Source organism: Heptranchias perlo, chromosome 24 (assembly GCF_035084215.1).
Source record: "Heptranchias perlo isolate sHepPer1 chromosome 24, sHepPer1.hap1, whole genome shotgun sequence".
Taxonomy (NCBI): Eukaryota; Metazoa; Chordata; class Chondrichthyes; order Hexanchiformes; family Hexanchidae; genus Heptranchias; species Heptranchias perlo.
Window position 1 is genome coordinate 1,770,238 of NC_090348.1, and position 16,463 is coordinate 1,786,700.

The following is a 16,463-nucleotide window of genomic DNA, read 5'->3' on the forward strand; positions in this document are numbered from 1 at the left end:
TTGTGTGATGTTTGATGTGTGATGTTTGATGTGTGATGTTTTTTGTGTGATGTTTGATGTGTGATGTTTGATGCTTGACGTGTGATGTTTGATGCTTGATGTGTGATGTTTGATGTGTGGTGTGTGATGTTTGATGTTTGATCTGTGATGTTTGATGATTGATGTTTGATGTGTGATGTTTGATGTGTGATGTTTGATATTAGATGATTGATGTGTGATGTTTGATGCTTGATGATTGATGTGTGATGTTTGTTGTGTGATGTGTGATGTTTGATGTTTGATGATTGATGTGTGATGTTTGATGTGTGATGTTTGTTGTGTGATGTGTGATGTTTGATGTTTGATGCTTGATCTGTGATGTGTGATGTGGGATGTTTCATGTTTGACGTTTGATGTTTGATGTGTGATGTTTGATGTGGGATGTTTCAGTTTGACGTTTGATGCTTGATGTATAATGTGTGATATTTGATGTGAGATGTTTGATGTTTGATGTTTGATGCTTGATGAGTGATGTTTGATGTGTGATATTTGATGTTTGATGCTTGATGTGTAATGTGTGATATTTGATGTGAGATGTTTGATGTTTGATGTGTGATGTTTGATGCTTGATGAGTGATGTTTGATGTTTGATGTGAGATGTTTGATGTGGGATGTTTGATGTGCGGTGTGTGATGTGCGGTGTGCGATGTGCAATGTGCGGTGTGTGAAGTTTGATGTGTGATGTTTGATGTTTGATGTGCGGTGTGTGATGTTTGATATTTGATGTGTGATGTTTGATGTGTGGTGTTTGATGTGCGGTGTGTGATGTTTGATGTGTGATGTTTGATGTGTGATGTTTGTTATTTGATGTTTGATGTGTGATGTTTGATGCTTGATGATTGATGTGTGATGTTTGTTGTGTGATGTGTGATGTTTGATGTTTGATGATTGATGTGTGATGTTTGATGTGTGATGTTTGATGTGTGATGTTTGTTGTGTGATGTTTGATGTGTGATGTTTGATGCTTGACGTGTGATGTTTGATGCTTGATGTGTGATGTTTGATGTTTGATGTGTGATGTTTGATGTTTGATGTGTGATGTGTGATGTTTGATGTTTGATGCTTGATGTGTGATATTTGATGTGAGATGTCTGATGTGTGATGTTTGATGTTTGATGTGTGATGTGTGATGTTTGATGTGTGATATGTGATGTTTGATGTGTGATGTGTGATGTTTGATGTTTGATGCTTGATGTGTGATATTTGATGTGAGATGTTTGATGTTTGATGTGTGATGTTTGATGTTTGATGTGTGATGTGTGATGTGGGATGTTTCATGTTTGACGTTTGATGTTTGATGTGTGATGTTTGATGTGGGATGTTTCAGTTTGACGTTTGATGCTTGATGTATAATGTGTGATATTTGATGTGAGATGTTTGATGCTTGATGAGTGATGTTTGATGTGTGATGTTTGATGTATGATGCTTGATGTGTAATGTGTGATATTTGATGTGAGATGTTTGATGTTTGATGTGTGATGTTTGATGTTTGATGCTTGATGAGTGATGTTTGATGTTTGATGTGAGATGTTTGATGTGGGATGTTTGATGTGCGGTGTGTGATGTGCGGTGTGCGATGTGCAATGTGCGGTGTGTGAAGTTTGATGTGTGATGTTTGATGTTTGATGTGCGGTGTGTGATGTTTGATATTTGATGTGTGATGTTTGATGTGTGGTGTTTGATGTGCGGTGTTTGATGTTTGATGTGTGATGTTTGATATGCAGTGTGTGGTGTTTGATGTGTGATGTTTGATGTGTGATGTTTGATATTAGATTATTGATGTGTGATGCTTGATGTTTGATGATTGATGTGTGATGTTTGATGCTTGATGATTGATGTGTGATGTTTGTTGTGTGATGTGTGATGTTTGATGTTTGATGATTGATGTGTGATGTTTGATGTGTGATGTTTGATGTGTGATGTTTTTTGTGTGATGTTTGATGTGTGATGTTTGATGTGTGATGTTTTTTGTGTGATGTTTGATGTGTGATGTTTGATGCTTGACGTGTGATGTTTGATGCTTGATGTGTGATGTTTGATGTTTGATGTGTGATGTTTGATGTGTGATGTTTGATGTTTGATGCTTGATGTGTGATATTTGATGTGAGATGTTTGATGTGTGATATGTGATGTTTGATGTGTGATGTGTGATGTTTGATGTTTGATGCTTGATGTGTGATATTTGATGTGAGGTGTTTGATGTTTGATTTGTGATGTTTGATGTTTGATGTGTGATGTGTGATGTTTGATGTATGGTGTTTGATGTGTGATGTTTGATGCTTGATGATTGATGTGTGATGTTTGTTGTGTGATGTGTGATGTTTGATGTTTGATGATTGATGTGTGATGTTTGATGTGTGATGTTTGATGTGTGATGTTTGTTGTGTGATGTTTGATGTGTGATGTTTGATGCTTGACGTGTGATATTTGATGCTTGATGTGTGATGTTCGATGTGTGATGTTTGATGTTTGATGTGCGATGTTTGATGTTTGATGTGTGATGTGTGATGTTTGATGCTTGATGTGTGATATTTGATGTGAGATGTGTGATATTTGATGTGAGATGTTTGATGTTTGATGTGTAATGTTTGATGTTTGATGTATGGTGTTTGACGTGTGATGTTTGATGATTGATGATTGATGTGTGATGTTTGTTGTGTGATGTTTGTTGTGGGATGTGTGATGTTTGATGATTGATGTTTGATGTGTGATATGTGATGTTTGATGTATGGTGTTTGACGTGTGATGTTTGATGATTGATGATTGATGTGTGATGTTTGATGCTTGATCTGTGATGTGTGATGTGGGATGTTTGATGTTTGATGTGTGATGTTTGATGTGGGATGTTTCAGTTTGACGTTTGATGCTTGATGTATAATGTGTAATATTTGATGTGAGATGTTTGATGTTTGATGTTTGATGCTTGATGAGTGATGTTTGATGTGTGATGTTTGATGTTTGATGCTTGATGTATAATGTGTGATATTTGATGTGAGATGTTTGATGTGTGATGTTTGATGTTTGATGCTTGATAAGTGATGTTTGATGTTTGATGTGAGATGTTTGATGTGGGATGTTTGATGTGCGGTGTGTGATGTGCGGTGTGTGATGTGCGGTGTGCGATGTGCAATGTGCAGTCTGTGAAGTTTGATGTGTGATGTTTGATGTTTGATGTGCGGTGTGTGATGTTTGATATTTGATGTCTGTTGTTTGATGTTTGATGACTGATGTTTGATGTGCGGTGTGTGATGTTTGATATTTGATGTGTGATGTTTGATGTGTGGTGTTTGATGTGCGGTGTTTGATGTTTGATGTGTGATGTTTGATGTGCGGTGTGTGGTGTTTGATGTGCGGCGTGTGATGTTTGATATGTGATGTTTGATGTGCGGTGTTTGATGTTTGATTTGCGGTGTGTGATGTGCAGTGTGAGAAGTGTGATGTTTGATGTTTAATGTGTGATGTTTGATGAGTGATGTTTGATGTGGGATGTGTGATGATTGATGATTGATGTTTGATGTGTGATGTGTGATGTTTGATGTGTGATGTTTGATGTTTGATGCTTGATGAGTGATGTTTGATGTTTGATGCTTGATGTGTAATGTGTGATATTTGATGTGAGATGTTTGATGTTTGATGTGTGATGTTTGATGCTTGATGTTTGATGTTTGATGCTTGATGTGTAATGTGTGATATTTGATGTGAGATGTTTGATGTGTTATGTTTGATGTTTGATGTCTGATTTTTGATGTGTGATGTGTGATGTTTGATGTATGGTGTTTGACGTGTGATGTTTGATGATTGATGATTGATGTGTGATGTTTGATGCTTGATCTGTGACGTGTGATGTGGGATGTTTCATGTTTGATGTGTGATGTTTGATGTGGGATGTTTCATGTGCGATATTTGATATTTGATCTGTGATGTTTGATGTGTGTTGTGTGATGTTTGATATTTGATATTTGATGTGTGAAGTTTGATATTTGATATTTGATGTCTGTTGCTTGCTCTTTGATGTGTGAAGTTTGATGTGGGATGTGAGATGATAGATGTTTGATGTGTGATGTTTGATGTTTGAGAAGTGTGATCTGTGATCTGTGATGTTTGATGTGGGATACTTCATGTTTGATGTGTGATGTTTGACGCTCGATGTGTGGTGTTTGATGTGTGATGATAGATGTTTGATGTTTGATGCTTGATGTTTGATGTTTGATGCTTGATGTGTAATGTGTGATATTTGATGTGTAATGTGCGATGTTTGATGTTTGATATTTGATATCTGATCTGTGATGTTTGATGTGTGATGTTTGATGTGTGATGTTTGATGTTTGATGTGTGATGTTTGATGTTTGATGTGTGATGTTTGATGTGGGATACTTCATGTTTGATGTGTGATGTTTGATGTGTGATGTTTGATGTTTGCTGTGTGATGTGTGATGTTTGATGTGTGATGTGTGATGTTTGATGTGTGATGTTTGATGTGTGATGTTTGTTGTGTGATGTTTGATGTTTGATGTGTGATGTTTGATGTTTGATCTGTGATGTTTGATGCTTGATGTGTGATATTTGATGCTTGATGTGAGATGTTTGATGTTTGATGTGTGATATTTGATGCTTGATGTGTGATATTTGATGTTTGATGTGTGATGTTTGATGTTTGATGCTTGATGAGTGATGATTGATGTGAGATGTTTGATGTTTGATGTGTGATGTTTGATCTGAGATGTTTGATGTGTGATGTTTGATGTGTGATGTTTGATGTGTGATATTTGATGTGTGATGTTTGTTGTGTGATGTGTGATGTTTGATGTTTGATGCTTGATGTGTGATATTTGATGTTTGATGTGAGATGTTTGATGTTTGACGTGTGATGTTTGATGCTTGATGTGTGATATTTGATGTTTGATGTGTGATGTTTGATGTTTGATGCTTGATGAGTGATGTTTGATGTGAGATGTTTGATGTTTGATGTTTGATGTGTCATGTGTGATGTTTGATGTGTCATGTGTGATGTTTGATGTGCGGTGTGTGGTGTTTGATGTTTGATGTTTGATGTGTGATGTTTGATGTTTGATGTGTGATGTTTGATGTTTGATGTGCGGTGTGTGGTGTTTGATGTGTGATGTTTGATGTGCGATATGTGGTGCTGACACAGGCATTGTGGATGCTGTTGGGAGAATCTCCGGATGGGTTGCTAGCAGTTTGTTGTTATTTTTGCTGTAGATTTTTAAAAGGTGCTTCGATTAAAATCTGTAGCCCGGAGGTTTCTCGAAGACCCCATTCACACGCATAAATAGGCTTTCCAGCAAAGTTACGATGGTTGAGCTGCAGCAGATATGATGAGTCATAGAATCATAGAATCATAGAAAGCTTACAGCACCGAAGGTGGCTTTTCGGCCAATTGACTCCATGCCAGCTCCATGTCAGAGCAATCCAGCTCGTCCCGCTCCCCCACCCTTTCCCCGTAGTCCTGCAAATTTTTTCCTTTCAATAACTTATCCAGTTCCCTTTTGAAGGCCATGATTGAATCTGCCTCCACCACCCCCTCGGGCAGTGCATTCCAGATCCTAACCACTCGCATTTCAAAAAAGTTTCTCCTCATGTCAGCTTTGGTTCGTTTGCCAATCCCCTTAAATCCAGGTCCTCTGCTTCTTGATCCTTCTGCCAATGGGAACAATTTCTCTCTATCTACTCTATCTAGATCCCTCATGATTTTGAATATCTCAATCAAATATCCTCTCAACCCTCTCTGTTCCAAGGAGAACAATCTCGAGTCTTAATAAAGCTCATTAAGGGCAGCTTCTATGCTTGGCAGGAATTTTCAATTTCAGCAAGGAGACCAGAGAGATGAATCCTACTGATTCCAATCTCAACCTGGCCCTTACAGCACCCTGGGAATCTCAGGAATGCTTGTCTTTGTGCCTTTCTGAACTCATGAGTGTTAGTGCTGTGTGTTATGAGAACTCAGGAATGTTAGTGCTGTGCATTGTCTGAACGCACGAGTGTTAGCGCTGTTAATTGTCTGAACTCACGAGTGTTAGTGCTGTGAATTGTCTGAACTCACGAGTGTTAGTGCTGTGAATTGTCTGAACTCACGAGTGTTAGTGCTGTGAATTGTCTGAACTCACGAGTGTTAGTGCTGTGAATTGTGTGAACTCACGAGTGTTGGTGCTGTGAATTGTCTGAACTCACGAGTGTTAGTGCTGTGAATTGTCTGAACTCACGAGTGTTAGTGCTGTGAATTGTCTGAACTCACGAGTGTTAGTGCTGTGAATTGTCTGAACTCACGAGTGTTAGTGCTGTGAATTGTCTGAACTCACGAGTGTTGGTGCTGTGAATTGTCTGAACTCACGAGTGTTGGTGCTGTGAATTGTCTGAACTCACGAGTGTTAGTGCTGTGAATTGTCTGAACTCACGAGTGTTAGTGCTGTGAATTGTCTGAACTCACGAGTGTTAGTGCTGTGAATTGTCTGAACGCATGATTGTTAGCTTTGTGTGTTTTCTGAACTCACGAGTGTTAGCGCTGTGAATTATCTGAACTCACGAATGTTTTCTTTGTGTGTCATCTGAACTCACGAGTGTTAGTGCTGTGCATTGTCTGAACTCACGAGTGTTAGTGTGTGGAATGTGTGAACTCGTGCATGTTAACGCTGTGCGCTAACTGAACTCGGGAGTGTTGGCACTATTTATTGTCTGAATTCAGGGGTGTTAGTGCTTTGCATTATATGAACTCATGAGTGTTTGCACTGTGCCGTGTCTGAACATTCCATTGTTAGCGCTGTGCATTGTCTGAACTCACGAGTATTAGCGTGTGCAGTGTCTGAACTCACGAGTATTAGCGTGTGCAGTGTCTGAACTCATGAGTATTAGCACTGTGCATTGTCGGAACTCACGAGTATTAGCACTGTGCATTGTCTGAACTCGCGAGTATTAGCACTGTGCATTGTCGGAACTCACGAGTATTAGCACTGTGCATTGTCGGAACTCACGAGTATTAGCGCTGTGCATTGTCTGAACTCACGAGTATTAGCGCTGTGCATTGTCTGAACTCACGAGTATTAGCGTGTGCATTGTCTGAGCTCACGAGTGTTAACACTGTATATTGTCTGAGCTCACGAGAGTCAGTGCTGTGCATTGTCTGAACTCATGAGTGTTAGTGCTGTACATTGTCTGAACTCACGAGTATTAGCACTGTGTATTGACTGAGCTCACAAGTATTAGCACTGTGCATTGACTGAGCTCACGAGTGTTAGTGCTGTACATTGTCCGAACTCACGAGTATTAGCGCTGTGCATTGTCTGAATTCACGAGTATTAACGGTGTGCATTGTCTGAGCTCACGAGTGTTAACACTGTATATTGTATGAGCTCACGAGAATCAGCGCTGTGCATTGTCTGAGCTCATGAGTATTAGCGCTGTGTATTGACTGAGCTCACGAGTGTTAGTGCTGTACATTTTCTGAACTCACGAGTATTAGTGCTGTACACTGTCTGAACTCATGAGTGTTAGTGCTGTACATTGTCCGAACTCACGAGTATTAGCACTGTGAATTGTCTGAGCTTGGGAGTGTTAGCACTGTGCATTATCTGAACTCACGAATGTTACTGCTGTGTATTGTATGAACTCACGAGTGTTAGCACTGTACGTTATCTGAACACACAATTGTTAGTGCTGTGCGTTATCTGAACTCACGTGTGTTAGTGTTGTGCATTGTCTGAACTACTGAGCGTTAATGCTGTGCATTCTCTGAACTCGGGAGCATTAGCGTTGTGCACTGCCTGAACTAACGAGTGTTAGCGCTGTGCATTGTCTGAACTCACAAATATTAGCGCAGTGGGTTATCTGAACACACGATAGTGTTCAGCTGTGCGCTATCTCAATGCACAAGTGTTAGCGCAGTGCCATCTTTGAAGTTGGAAGTGTTACTGCTGTGCGTTATCTGACCTCGGAAGTGTTAGTGCTGTGCGTTGTTTGAATTCACGAGTGTTAGCACTGTGCATTATCTGAACTCGGGAGTGTTAGCACTGTGCATTAGCTGAACTCACACGTGTTAGTGCTGTGCATTGTCTGAACTCACAAGTGCTGGTGCTGTGCATTGTCTGAACTCACAAGTGCTGGTGCTGTGCATTGTCTGAACTCACAAGTGTTAGTGCTCTGCATTGTATGAACTCGGGTGTGTTAACATTGTACATTGTCTGAACTCACAAGTGTTAGCGGTGTGCACTATCTGAACTCATAAGTGTTAGTGCTGTGCCTCATCTGAACTCACGGGTGTTAGTGCTGTGCCTTGTCTGAACTCTCTAGTCTTAGCGATGTGGATTGTTTGAACTCACGAGAGTTAGTGCTGTGCCTTGCCTGAACTCATGAGTGTTACCGCTGTGCGTTATCTGAACTCAGGTGTGTTAGCGCTGTGCATTCTCTGAACTCACGATGGTTTGCGTTATGCATTATCTGAGCTCACGAGTGTTAGCACTGTGCCTTTTCTGAACACAGAAGCATTAGCGCTGTGCATTGTCTGAACTCACGAGTGTTTGTGCTGTAACTTGTCTGAACTTACAAGTGTTAGTGCTGTGCCTTGTCTGAATTCCTGAGTGTTAATGCTGTGTATTGTTTGACCTCACGAGTGTTAGTGCTGTGCGTTATCTCAATACACAAGTGCTAGTGAGAATCCCTATGTGGTCAGTTTTCGGTAAAATATTAAAATGCCTACGTGGCAAAGAAGCAGAATGCAAAATGGTTAGAAAGGGTTAATTAGTTAGTAACTGAGATTGGTACAGGTGGCCTGGCCTCCTGCTGGGCCATATGTTTGCGTAGTCAGCAGGTTTGCATGGTCTTAGCAATGTAGAGTCTTTGATGTGATTCAAGGACTGGTCTGAATGTCTCCATGTTTATGGCAGATCAATATAGGTAACGAGCTTAGCCAAAGTTGAAAGACATTCCAGGTTGGGAGATAAGGAACAGAAGGAACAGGGAAGAACATTCCAGGTTGGAAGGTGAGGAAGTATCCCCTTTGATGTCTAACAGCAGCATGATCAGCACATGGACGATTTATGATTGGCTGGAAATAATGTAACTCGCATGGCAACCTATGCCCGGCTTATGATTGGTGTTGACCCTCGTTAAGTATATTCCAACCCCTATTGATTTGTATAAAAACGTGTGGATTTCTGTATGTTTCTTGTTCTTGCTCTGCCAGCATCGAGGGACTCTATCAGGAGTCCAAATCAATGCTGCAGACTAAGAACCCTGCTATTAAAGTTGTGTTGAACTTTAAAATGTATTCAACTTCAGTTTTTACTGAACCAGACTGAGGGGAAAGAATCCGGATCGTCACTAGCGCAGTGTCATCTCTGAAGTAGGAAGTCCTAGTGCTGCACGTTATCTGACCTCGGGAGTGTTAGCACTGTGCATTGTCTGATCTCACGAAAATTGGTGCTGTGCATTGTCTGAGCTCACGAAAATTGGTGCTGTGCATTGTCTGAGCTCACGAGTGTTAGTGCTCTGCATTGTCTGAGTTCTGGTGTGTTAGCGCTGTGCGTTATAAGAACTCGGGATTGTTAACGCTTTATGTTATCTGAACTCACGAGTGTTAGCATGGTTCATTATCTGAACGCACAAATGTTAGTGCTGTGCATTGTCTGAACTCATGAGTGTTAGCGCTTTGCCTTATCTGAATACACGAGTGTTAGTGCTGTGTGTTATCTGAACTCACGTGTGTTAGCACTGAGAGTTGTCTGAACTCTACACAGCGAGTGATTATGATCTGGAATGCGTTGCCCGAGGGAGTGGTTTAGGCAGATTCAATCATGGCCTTCAAAAGGGAACTGGATAAACACTTGAAACAAAAAAATGTATGGGGCTATGGGGATAGGGCGGGGGAGTGCGCCCAGTTGGATTGCTCGTGCATAGAGCTGGGGCGGACTCGATGGGCCGAATGGCCTCCTTCCATGCTGTAACCTTTCTATGATTCTATGATTCTAACTCATGAATGTTTCTGCTGTGCCCTGGTCTGAATTCATGAGTGTTAGTGCCGTGCATTATCTGAGCTCACGAGTGTTAGCACTATCACTTGTCTGAACTCACCAGTGTTAGTGCTGTGCCTCATCTGAACTCACGAATGTTAGTGCTGTGCCTTGTCTGAACTCTTTAGTCTCAACGCTGTGCATTGTCTGAACTCTGGTGTGTTAGCGCTGTGCGTTATCAGACCTCGGAGTGTTATTGCTTCATGTTATCTGAACTCACAAGTGTTAGTGCTGTTCATTATCTGAACACACAAATGTTAGTGATGTGCGTTATCTGAACTCACGAGTGTTAGCGCTGTGCATAATCTGAGCACACAAGTGTTAGCGGTATGCAGTCGGGAAGTGTTAGGGTTGTGTGTTATCTGTATTCGGGAATGTTAGCACTGTGCGTTCTCTGAACACACGAGTGTTAGTGCTTTGCAGTGTCTGAATTCATGAGTGTTAGTGCTGTGAACTGTCTGATCTCACGAGTGTTCGCGCTGTGTTTTGTCTGAATTCACGAGTGTTAGTGCTATGCGTTATCAGAACTCAGGAGTGTTAACGCTTTATGTTATCTGAACACACGAGTGTTAGCGTTGTGCATTATCTGAACTCAGGCATGTTAGCGCTATGCGTTCTCTGAATTCACGAGTATTTGTGCTGTGCATTGTCTGAACTCACGAATATTAGCATTGTGTGTTATCTGAACTCAAGAGTGTTAGCCTGTGCTTTGTCCGAGATCACGAGTGTTAATGCTGTGCATTATCTGAACTCATGAGTGTTAGCACTGTGCATTATCTGAACTCATGAGTGTTAGCACTGTGCATTATCTGAACTCACGAGTGTTAGCACTGTGCATTATCTGAACTCATGAGTGTTAGCACTGTGCATTATCTGAACTCATGAGTGTTAGCACTGTGCATTATCTGAACTCATGAGTGTTAGCACTGTGCATTGTCTGAACTCATGAGTGTTAGCACTGTGCATTGTCTGAACTCACGAGTGTTAGCACTGTGCATTATCTGAACTCACGAGTGTTAGCACTGTGCATTATCTGAACTCATGAGTGTTAGTGCTGTGCATTGTCTGAACTCACGAGTGCTAGTGCTGTGCATTATCTGAACTCATGAGTGTTAGTGCTGTGCATTATCTGAACTCACGAGTGTTAGCACTGTGCATTATCTGAACTCACGAGTGTTAGCACTGTGCATTATCTGAACTCACGAGTGTTAGTGCTGTGCATTGTCTGAACTCACGAGTGTTAGTGCAGTGCATTATCTGAACTCATGAGTGTTAGTGCTGTGCATTATCTGAACTCACGAGTGTTAGTGCTGTGCATTATCTGAGCTCACGAGTGTTAGTGCTGTGAATTGATTGAACTCACGAGTGTTAGTGCTGTGCATTGTCTGAACTCATGAGTGTTAATGCTGTGCATTGTCTGAACTCACGAGTGTTAGTGCTGTGCATTGATTGAACTCGACAATGTATAGCAATTCAATACAGCAGAGCCACTCTGCAGCCTGCCTGTCAACGACGGTATCAAATTCCACATTCCAGGCAGATTCTGGGTGAATGCTGATCAATTACACCTCCCACTTCCTGCCTTTTCACGACCTTCTTCATTAATAATAATCATTGAATCATAGAAAATTCATGGCACAGAAGGAGGCTATTCGGCCCATCGTGTCCATGCCGGCTGAGAAACGAGCCCCCAGCCTAATCCCACTTTCCCACATTTGGTCCGTAGCCCTGCAGGTCACAGCTCTTCAGGTGCACATCCAGGTACTTTTTAAATGAGTTGAGGGTGTCTGCCTCTCCCACCCTCTCAGGCAGTGAGTTCCAGACCCCCACCACCCTCTGGGTGAAAAAATATTTCCTCATTTCCACTCTAATCCTTCTACCAATCACTTTAAATCTATGCCCCCTGGTTATTGACCCCTCCGCTAAGGGAAATAGGTCCTCCCTATCCACTCTATCTGGGCCCCTCATAATTTTATATACCTCAATTAAATCACCCCTCAGTCTCCTCTGTTCCAAGGAAAACAACCCCAGCCAATCCAATCTGTCATCATAGCTAAAATTCTCCAGACCTGGCAACATCCTCGTAAATCTCCTCTGTACCCTCTCTAGTGCAATTACATCCTTCCTGTAATGTGGAGACCAGAACTGTACACAGTACTCTAGCTGTGGCCTAACTAGTGTTTTATACAGTTCTAGCATAACCTCCCTGCTTTTATATTCTGTGCCTCGGCTAATAAAGGAAAGTATCCCATATGCCTTCTTAACCACCTTATCGACCTGTCCTGCTACCTTCAGGGATCTGTGGACATGCACTCCAAGGTCCCTCACTTCCTCTACACCTCTCAGTATCCTCCCATTTATTGTGTATTCCCTTGCCTTGTTTGCTCTCCCCAAATGCATTACCTCACACTTCTCTGGATTGAACTCCATTTGCCACTTTTCTGCCCATCGATATCTTCCTGCAGTCTACAGCTTTCCTCCTCACTATCAACCACACGGTCTATCTTTGTGTCTTCCACAAATTTCTTAATCATGCCTGCTACATTTAAGTCCAAATCGTTAATGTATACCACAAAAAGCAAAGGACCTAGTACTGAGCCCTGCGGCACCCCACTGGAAACAGCCTTCCAGTCGCATAAACACCCGTCGACCATTACCCTTTGCTTCCTGCCACTGAGCCAATTTTGGATCCAATTTGCCACATTCCCTTGGATCCCATGGGCTTTTACTTTTTTGAGCAATCTGCCATATGGGACCTTGTCAAAAGCCTTGCTAAAATCCATGTAGACTACATCAATTACACTACCCTCATCAACCCTCCTTGTCACCTCCTCGAAAAATTCAATCAAGTTAGTGAGACACGACCTTCCCTTAACAAATCCGTGCTGACTGTCCTTGATTAGTCCGTGCCTTTCTAAGTGACAGTTTATCCTGTCCCTCAGAATTGATTCCAATAATTTGCCCACCACTGAGGTTAGGCTGACTGGCCTGTAATTACTCGGTCTATCCTTCGCTCCCTTTTTAAACAACGGTACAACGTTAGCAGTCCTCCAATCCTCCAGCACTACGCCTGGATCCAGTGAAGTTTGGAAAATGATTGTTAAAGCCTCCGCTATTTCCTCCCTGGCTTCTTTTAACAGCCTGGGATACATTTCATCCGGCCCTGGTGATTTATCCACTTTCAAAGATGCTAATCCCCTTAATACTTCCTCTCTCACTGTGTTTATCCCATCCAATATTTCACACTCCTCCTCCTTAACTTCAATCCCTGCATCATCCCTCTCCTTTGTGAAGACAGATGCAAAGTATTCATTAAGAACCATACCCACATCTTCTGCCTCCACACACAGTTTACCTTTTTGGTCTCTAATAGGCCCTACTCCTTCCTTAGTTATCCTCTTGCTCTTAATGTATTTATAAAACATCTTTGGGTTTTCTTTGATTTTACCTGCTTATATTTTTTCATGCCCTCTCTTTGCTTTCCTAATTTCCTTTTTAACTTCACCCCTGCACTTTGTTTACTCCTCTAAGCTTTCCGTAGTATTGAGTTCCCGGTGTCTATCATGGGCTTTCCTTTCCTGCCTTATTTTACCCTGAATACTTCTTGACATCCAGGGGGCTCTAGATTTGGCAGCCCCTCCCTTTTTCTTTGTGGGAACATGTTTACCCTGAACCCCTTGAATCTCCCCCTTTCAATGTCTCCCACTGCTCTGACACTGATTTACCTTCAAGTAGCTGTTTCCAGTTTACTTTTGCTAAATCACTTCTCAGTTTAGTAAAATTGGCCTTTCCCCAATTGAAAACTTTAACTCCTGCTCTGTCTTTGTCCTTTTCCATAACTATGCTAAAACTAACTGAATTATGATCACTAATATCAAGATGCTCTCCCACTGCTACTCCTTCCACCTGCCCCTTTTCATTTCCGAGAACTAAATCCAGAACTGCACCCCGACCTCCTGTTTGCAATTTAAGAATTCTGTTCCCTCTAAACCATTCACACTGATTCTATCCCAGTTAATATTCGGGTAGTTGAAATCCCCTACTTTTACTGCCCTATTGTTTTTGCACTTCTCAGAAATTTGCCGACATATTTGCTCCTCCATCTCCCTCTGACTGTTTGGGGGTCTATAGTACACTCCCAGTCATGTGACTGCCCCTTTTTTGTTCTTTAGCTTAACTCATAAGGCCTCATTTGACACTCCTTCTAAAATATCGTCCCTCCTCACAACTGTAATTGTTTCCTTAACCAAAATTGCCACCTCCCCTCCTTTTTTATCCCCCTCTCTATCGCGTCTGAAAACCCTGTAACCGGGGACGTTGAGCTGCCAGTCCTGTCCCTCTTTAAGCCATGTTTCTGTAATAGTTAAGATATCGTACTGCCATGTGTCTATCTGTGCCCTCAGCTCATCCGCCTTCTTTCCCATACTCCTTGCATTGAGGTAAATACATTTAAGAACTGCCAAACTCCTCTATTGTTTATTTTCTAACCTTCGTTCCCTCTGCCTTCCAGACTCACTCACTAATTTTCTGCCTTCCATTTCCAGTTCCGACTTTATCCCATCTGAATCCACACTCAGGTTCCCATCCCTCTGCCAAGCTAGTTTAAACCCTCCCTGACAGCACAAGCAAACCTCCCCGCGAGGATATTGGTCCCGGCCTTATTGAGGTGCAATCTGTCCAGCTTGTACAGGTCCCACCTCCCCCAGAACTGGTCCCAATGCCCCAGGAATCTAAAGCCCTCCCTCCTGCACCATCTCTCCAGCCACGCATTCATCTGCTCTATCCTCCTATTTCTATTCTCACTAATGCGTGGCACTCGGAGTAATCCGGAGATTACTACCTTTGAGGTCCTGCTTTTTAATCTTTTTCCTAACTCCTTAAACTCCGCCTGCAGGACCTCATCCCATAATGTGGTCAGCAAACATAGCCTTAATAATATCCATTGCAACAAAACCAAAGGAAATAGGGGGAGGGGGAGATGGAGATGGTGTTTAATGTTTACAAATGTAATGGGAATGGTAATAAGCAGTGTGAATATACCAGTGACAGGCTATAGGGTGCAACAGGAAGGGGGTTTGGGGGACTGGGGGAGAGGTCGTTGGACGAACCAGCAGAATGTGCAGCAGTAGTACAGAAGATGAACAAGACCTTCAGGTAAACGGGCAGAGGGGCACTGGATGAGCCCGGAGTGGTAATAGTCAGCTCGGATCAGTTACTAGTTCAGCCCCACCTGAAGTATTGTGTAGAGATCAGATCACTGCCTGCTTCTATATCCTTTGTAAAGACAGTGTGTGTGTACCCCGATCGGGTGACTGTACTAGAGTGCACACACGCTGTCTTTACAAAGGATATAGAAGCAGGCAGTAACACTGAGGCCCTGGACTAGACTCCAGAGTTACAGGGACAGACTAAGGGAGCTGGGAGGTTTATACCGGGGAAAGGAAGGTTGGAGAGACTTGACCGAAACTTTAAAGATTCTCAGAGGTATGGATAAACTAAGAATAAATTGTTTGATATAACTTCAAACTCTGTGTTTAAGAGGCACGGACTGCAGCTCGTAATGTGAGGGGCCGGTTTCGATGCCACTGCTTCACACGTAGTGTTGGTGAATGTGTGCAGCAGAAAGTGCTGGTGGATCGTGTCGGCAAAGTGAAGGGGGTTTAAGGGGGAACAGGCTGCATGAAGCTGTGTCATGGTGGGGTGTAGTGTGCTGCTGTGGGACTGCCCATATCTAACACAGGGAACTGGTACAGTGCAGTACATTCCTGTGTTTAGATTTAATACTTCAACATGCAACAACGGTCTGATACAATACAGAAACAGGACTGAAATAGTACAAGGAAATATTAAACTAGGAAACCCATTGGCAAATTAATCAACTTTGATTGTGCAGCATATCAAGGAGAGGTGACGTTGATGTACTTATCTCACATATCCACAAAGCCGAGGGAACAAACCTTGTCTGGCCTGATGCAGCGAAGTACAAGCAGCGACTGGAAATGACTGAGATGGTCCTCCCAGGGATCAGGTAAAGGCATTTTCTCAGGCAGAGAGGAATCATAGATTTTCTTCCACTCAGAAAGCTAAACACATTAAACAGAAATCAGGGCTGTCACGGCACATTCACTTAGGATAAGTTTTAATAATTTAACAGTCAAACAAGTGTGAGAGTTAAGGTAGATGTACAAAGTATTAGGATGTTGTTATTGTGCAGGTAGCCCCTGCCGTGATTGGTACCTGCCCAGAGCAGTGTGGGGTTGGTAACCGGAGTTATACTTCTGGCTCCGTGTCGCCATCTTGCCAGGGAAAACATGGCTGTAAGAATGTGTGCAAGCACAGAGGTCTGCTCTGTGGCATTAGGATGATGGTTAAATGTTGGTGTTAGTGGGGAGGTCATGCTAACAT

The 16,463-nt window shown here is 42.2% G+C and overlaps 1 protein-coding gene across 1 annotated transcript in view; it reads right to left on the reverse strand.

Moving 5' to 3' along the window:
* LOC137341904 (dynein axonemal heavy chain 3-like) overlaps window positions 1-16,463 on the reverse strand; it is a 490,604-nt gene that overhangs the window by 73,354 nt on the left and 400,787 nt on the right. The window contains exon 52 of the mRNA XM_068005410.1: window positions 16,016-16,141. Within this exon, the coding sequence (XP_067861511.1) occupies window positions 16,016-16,141 (126 nt within the window). The remainder of the gene's footprint in view (window positions 1-16,015; window positions 16,142-16,463) is intronic.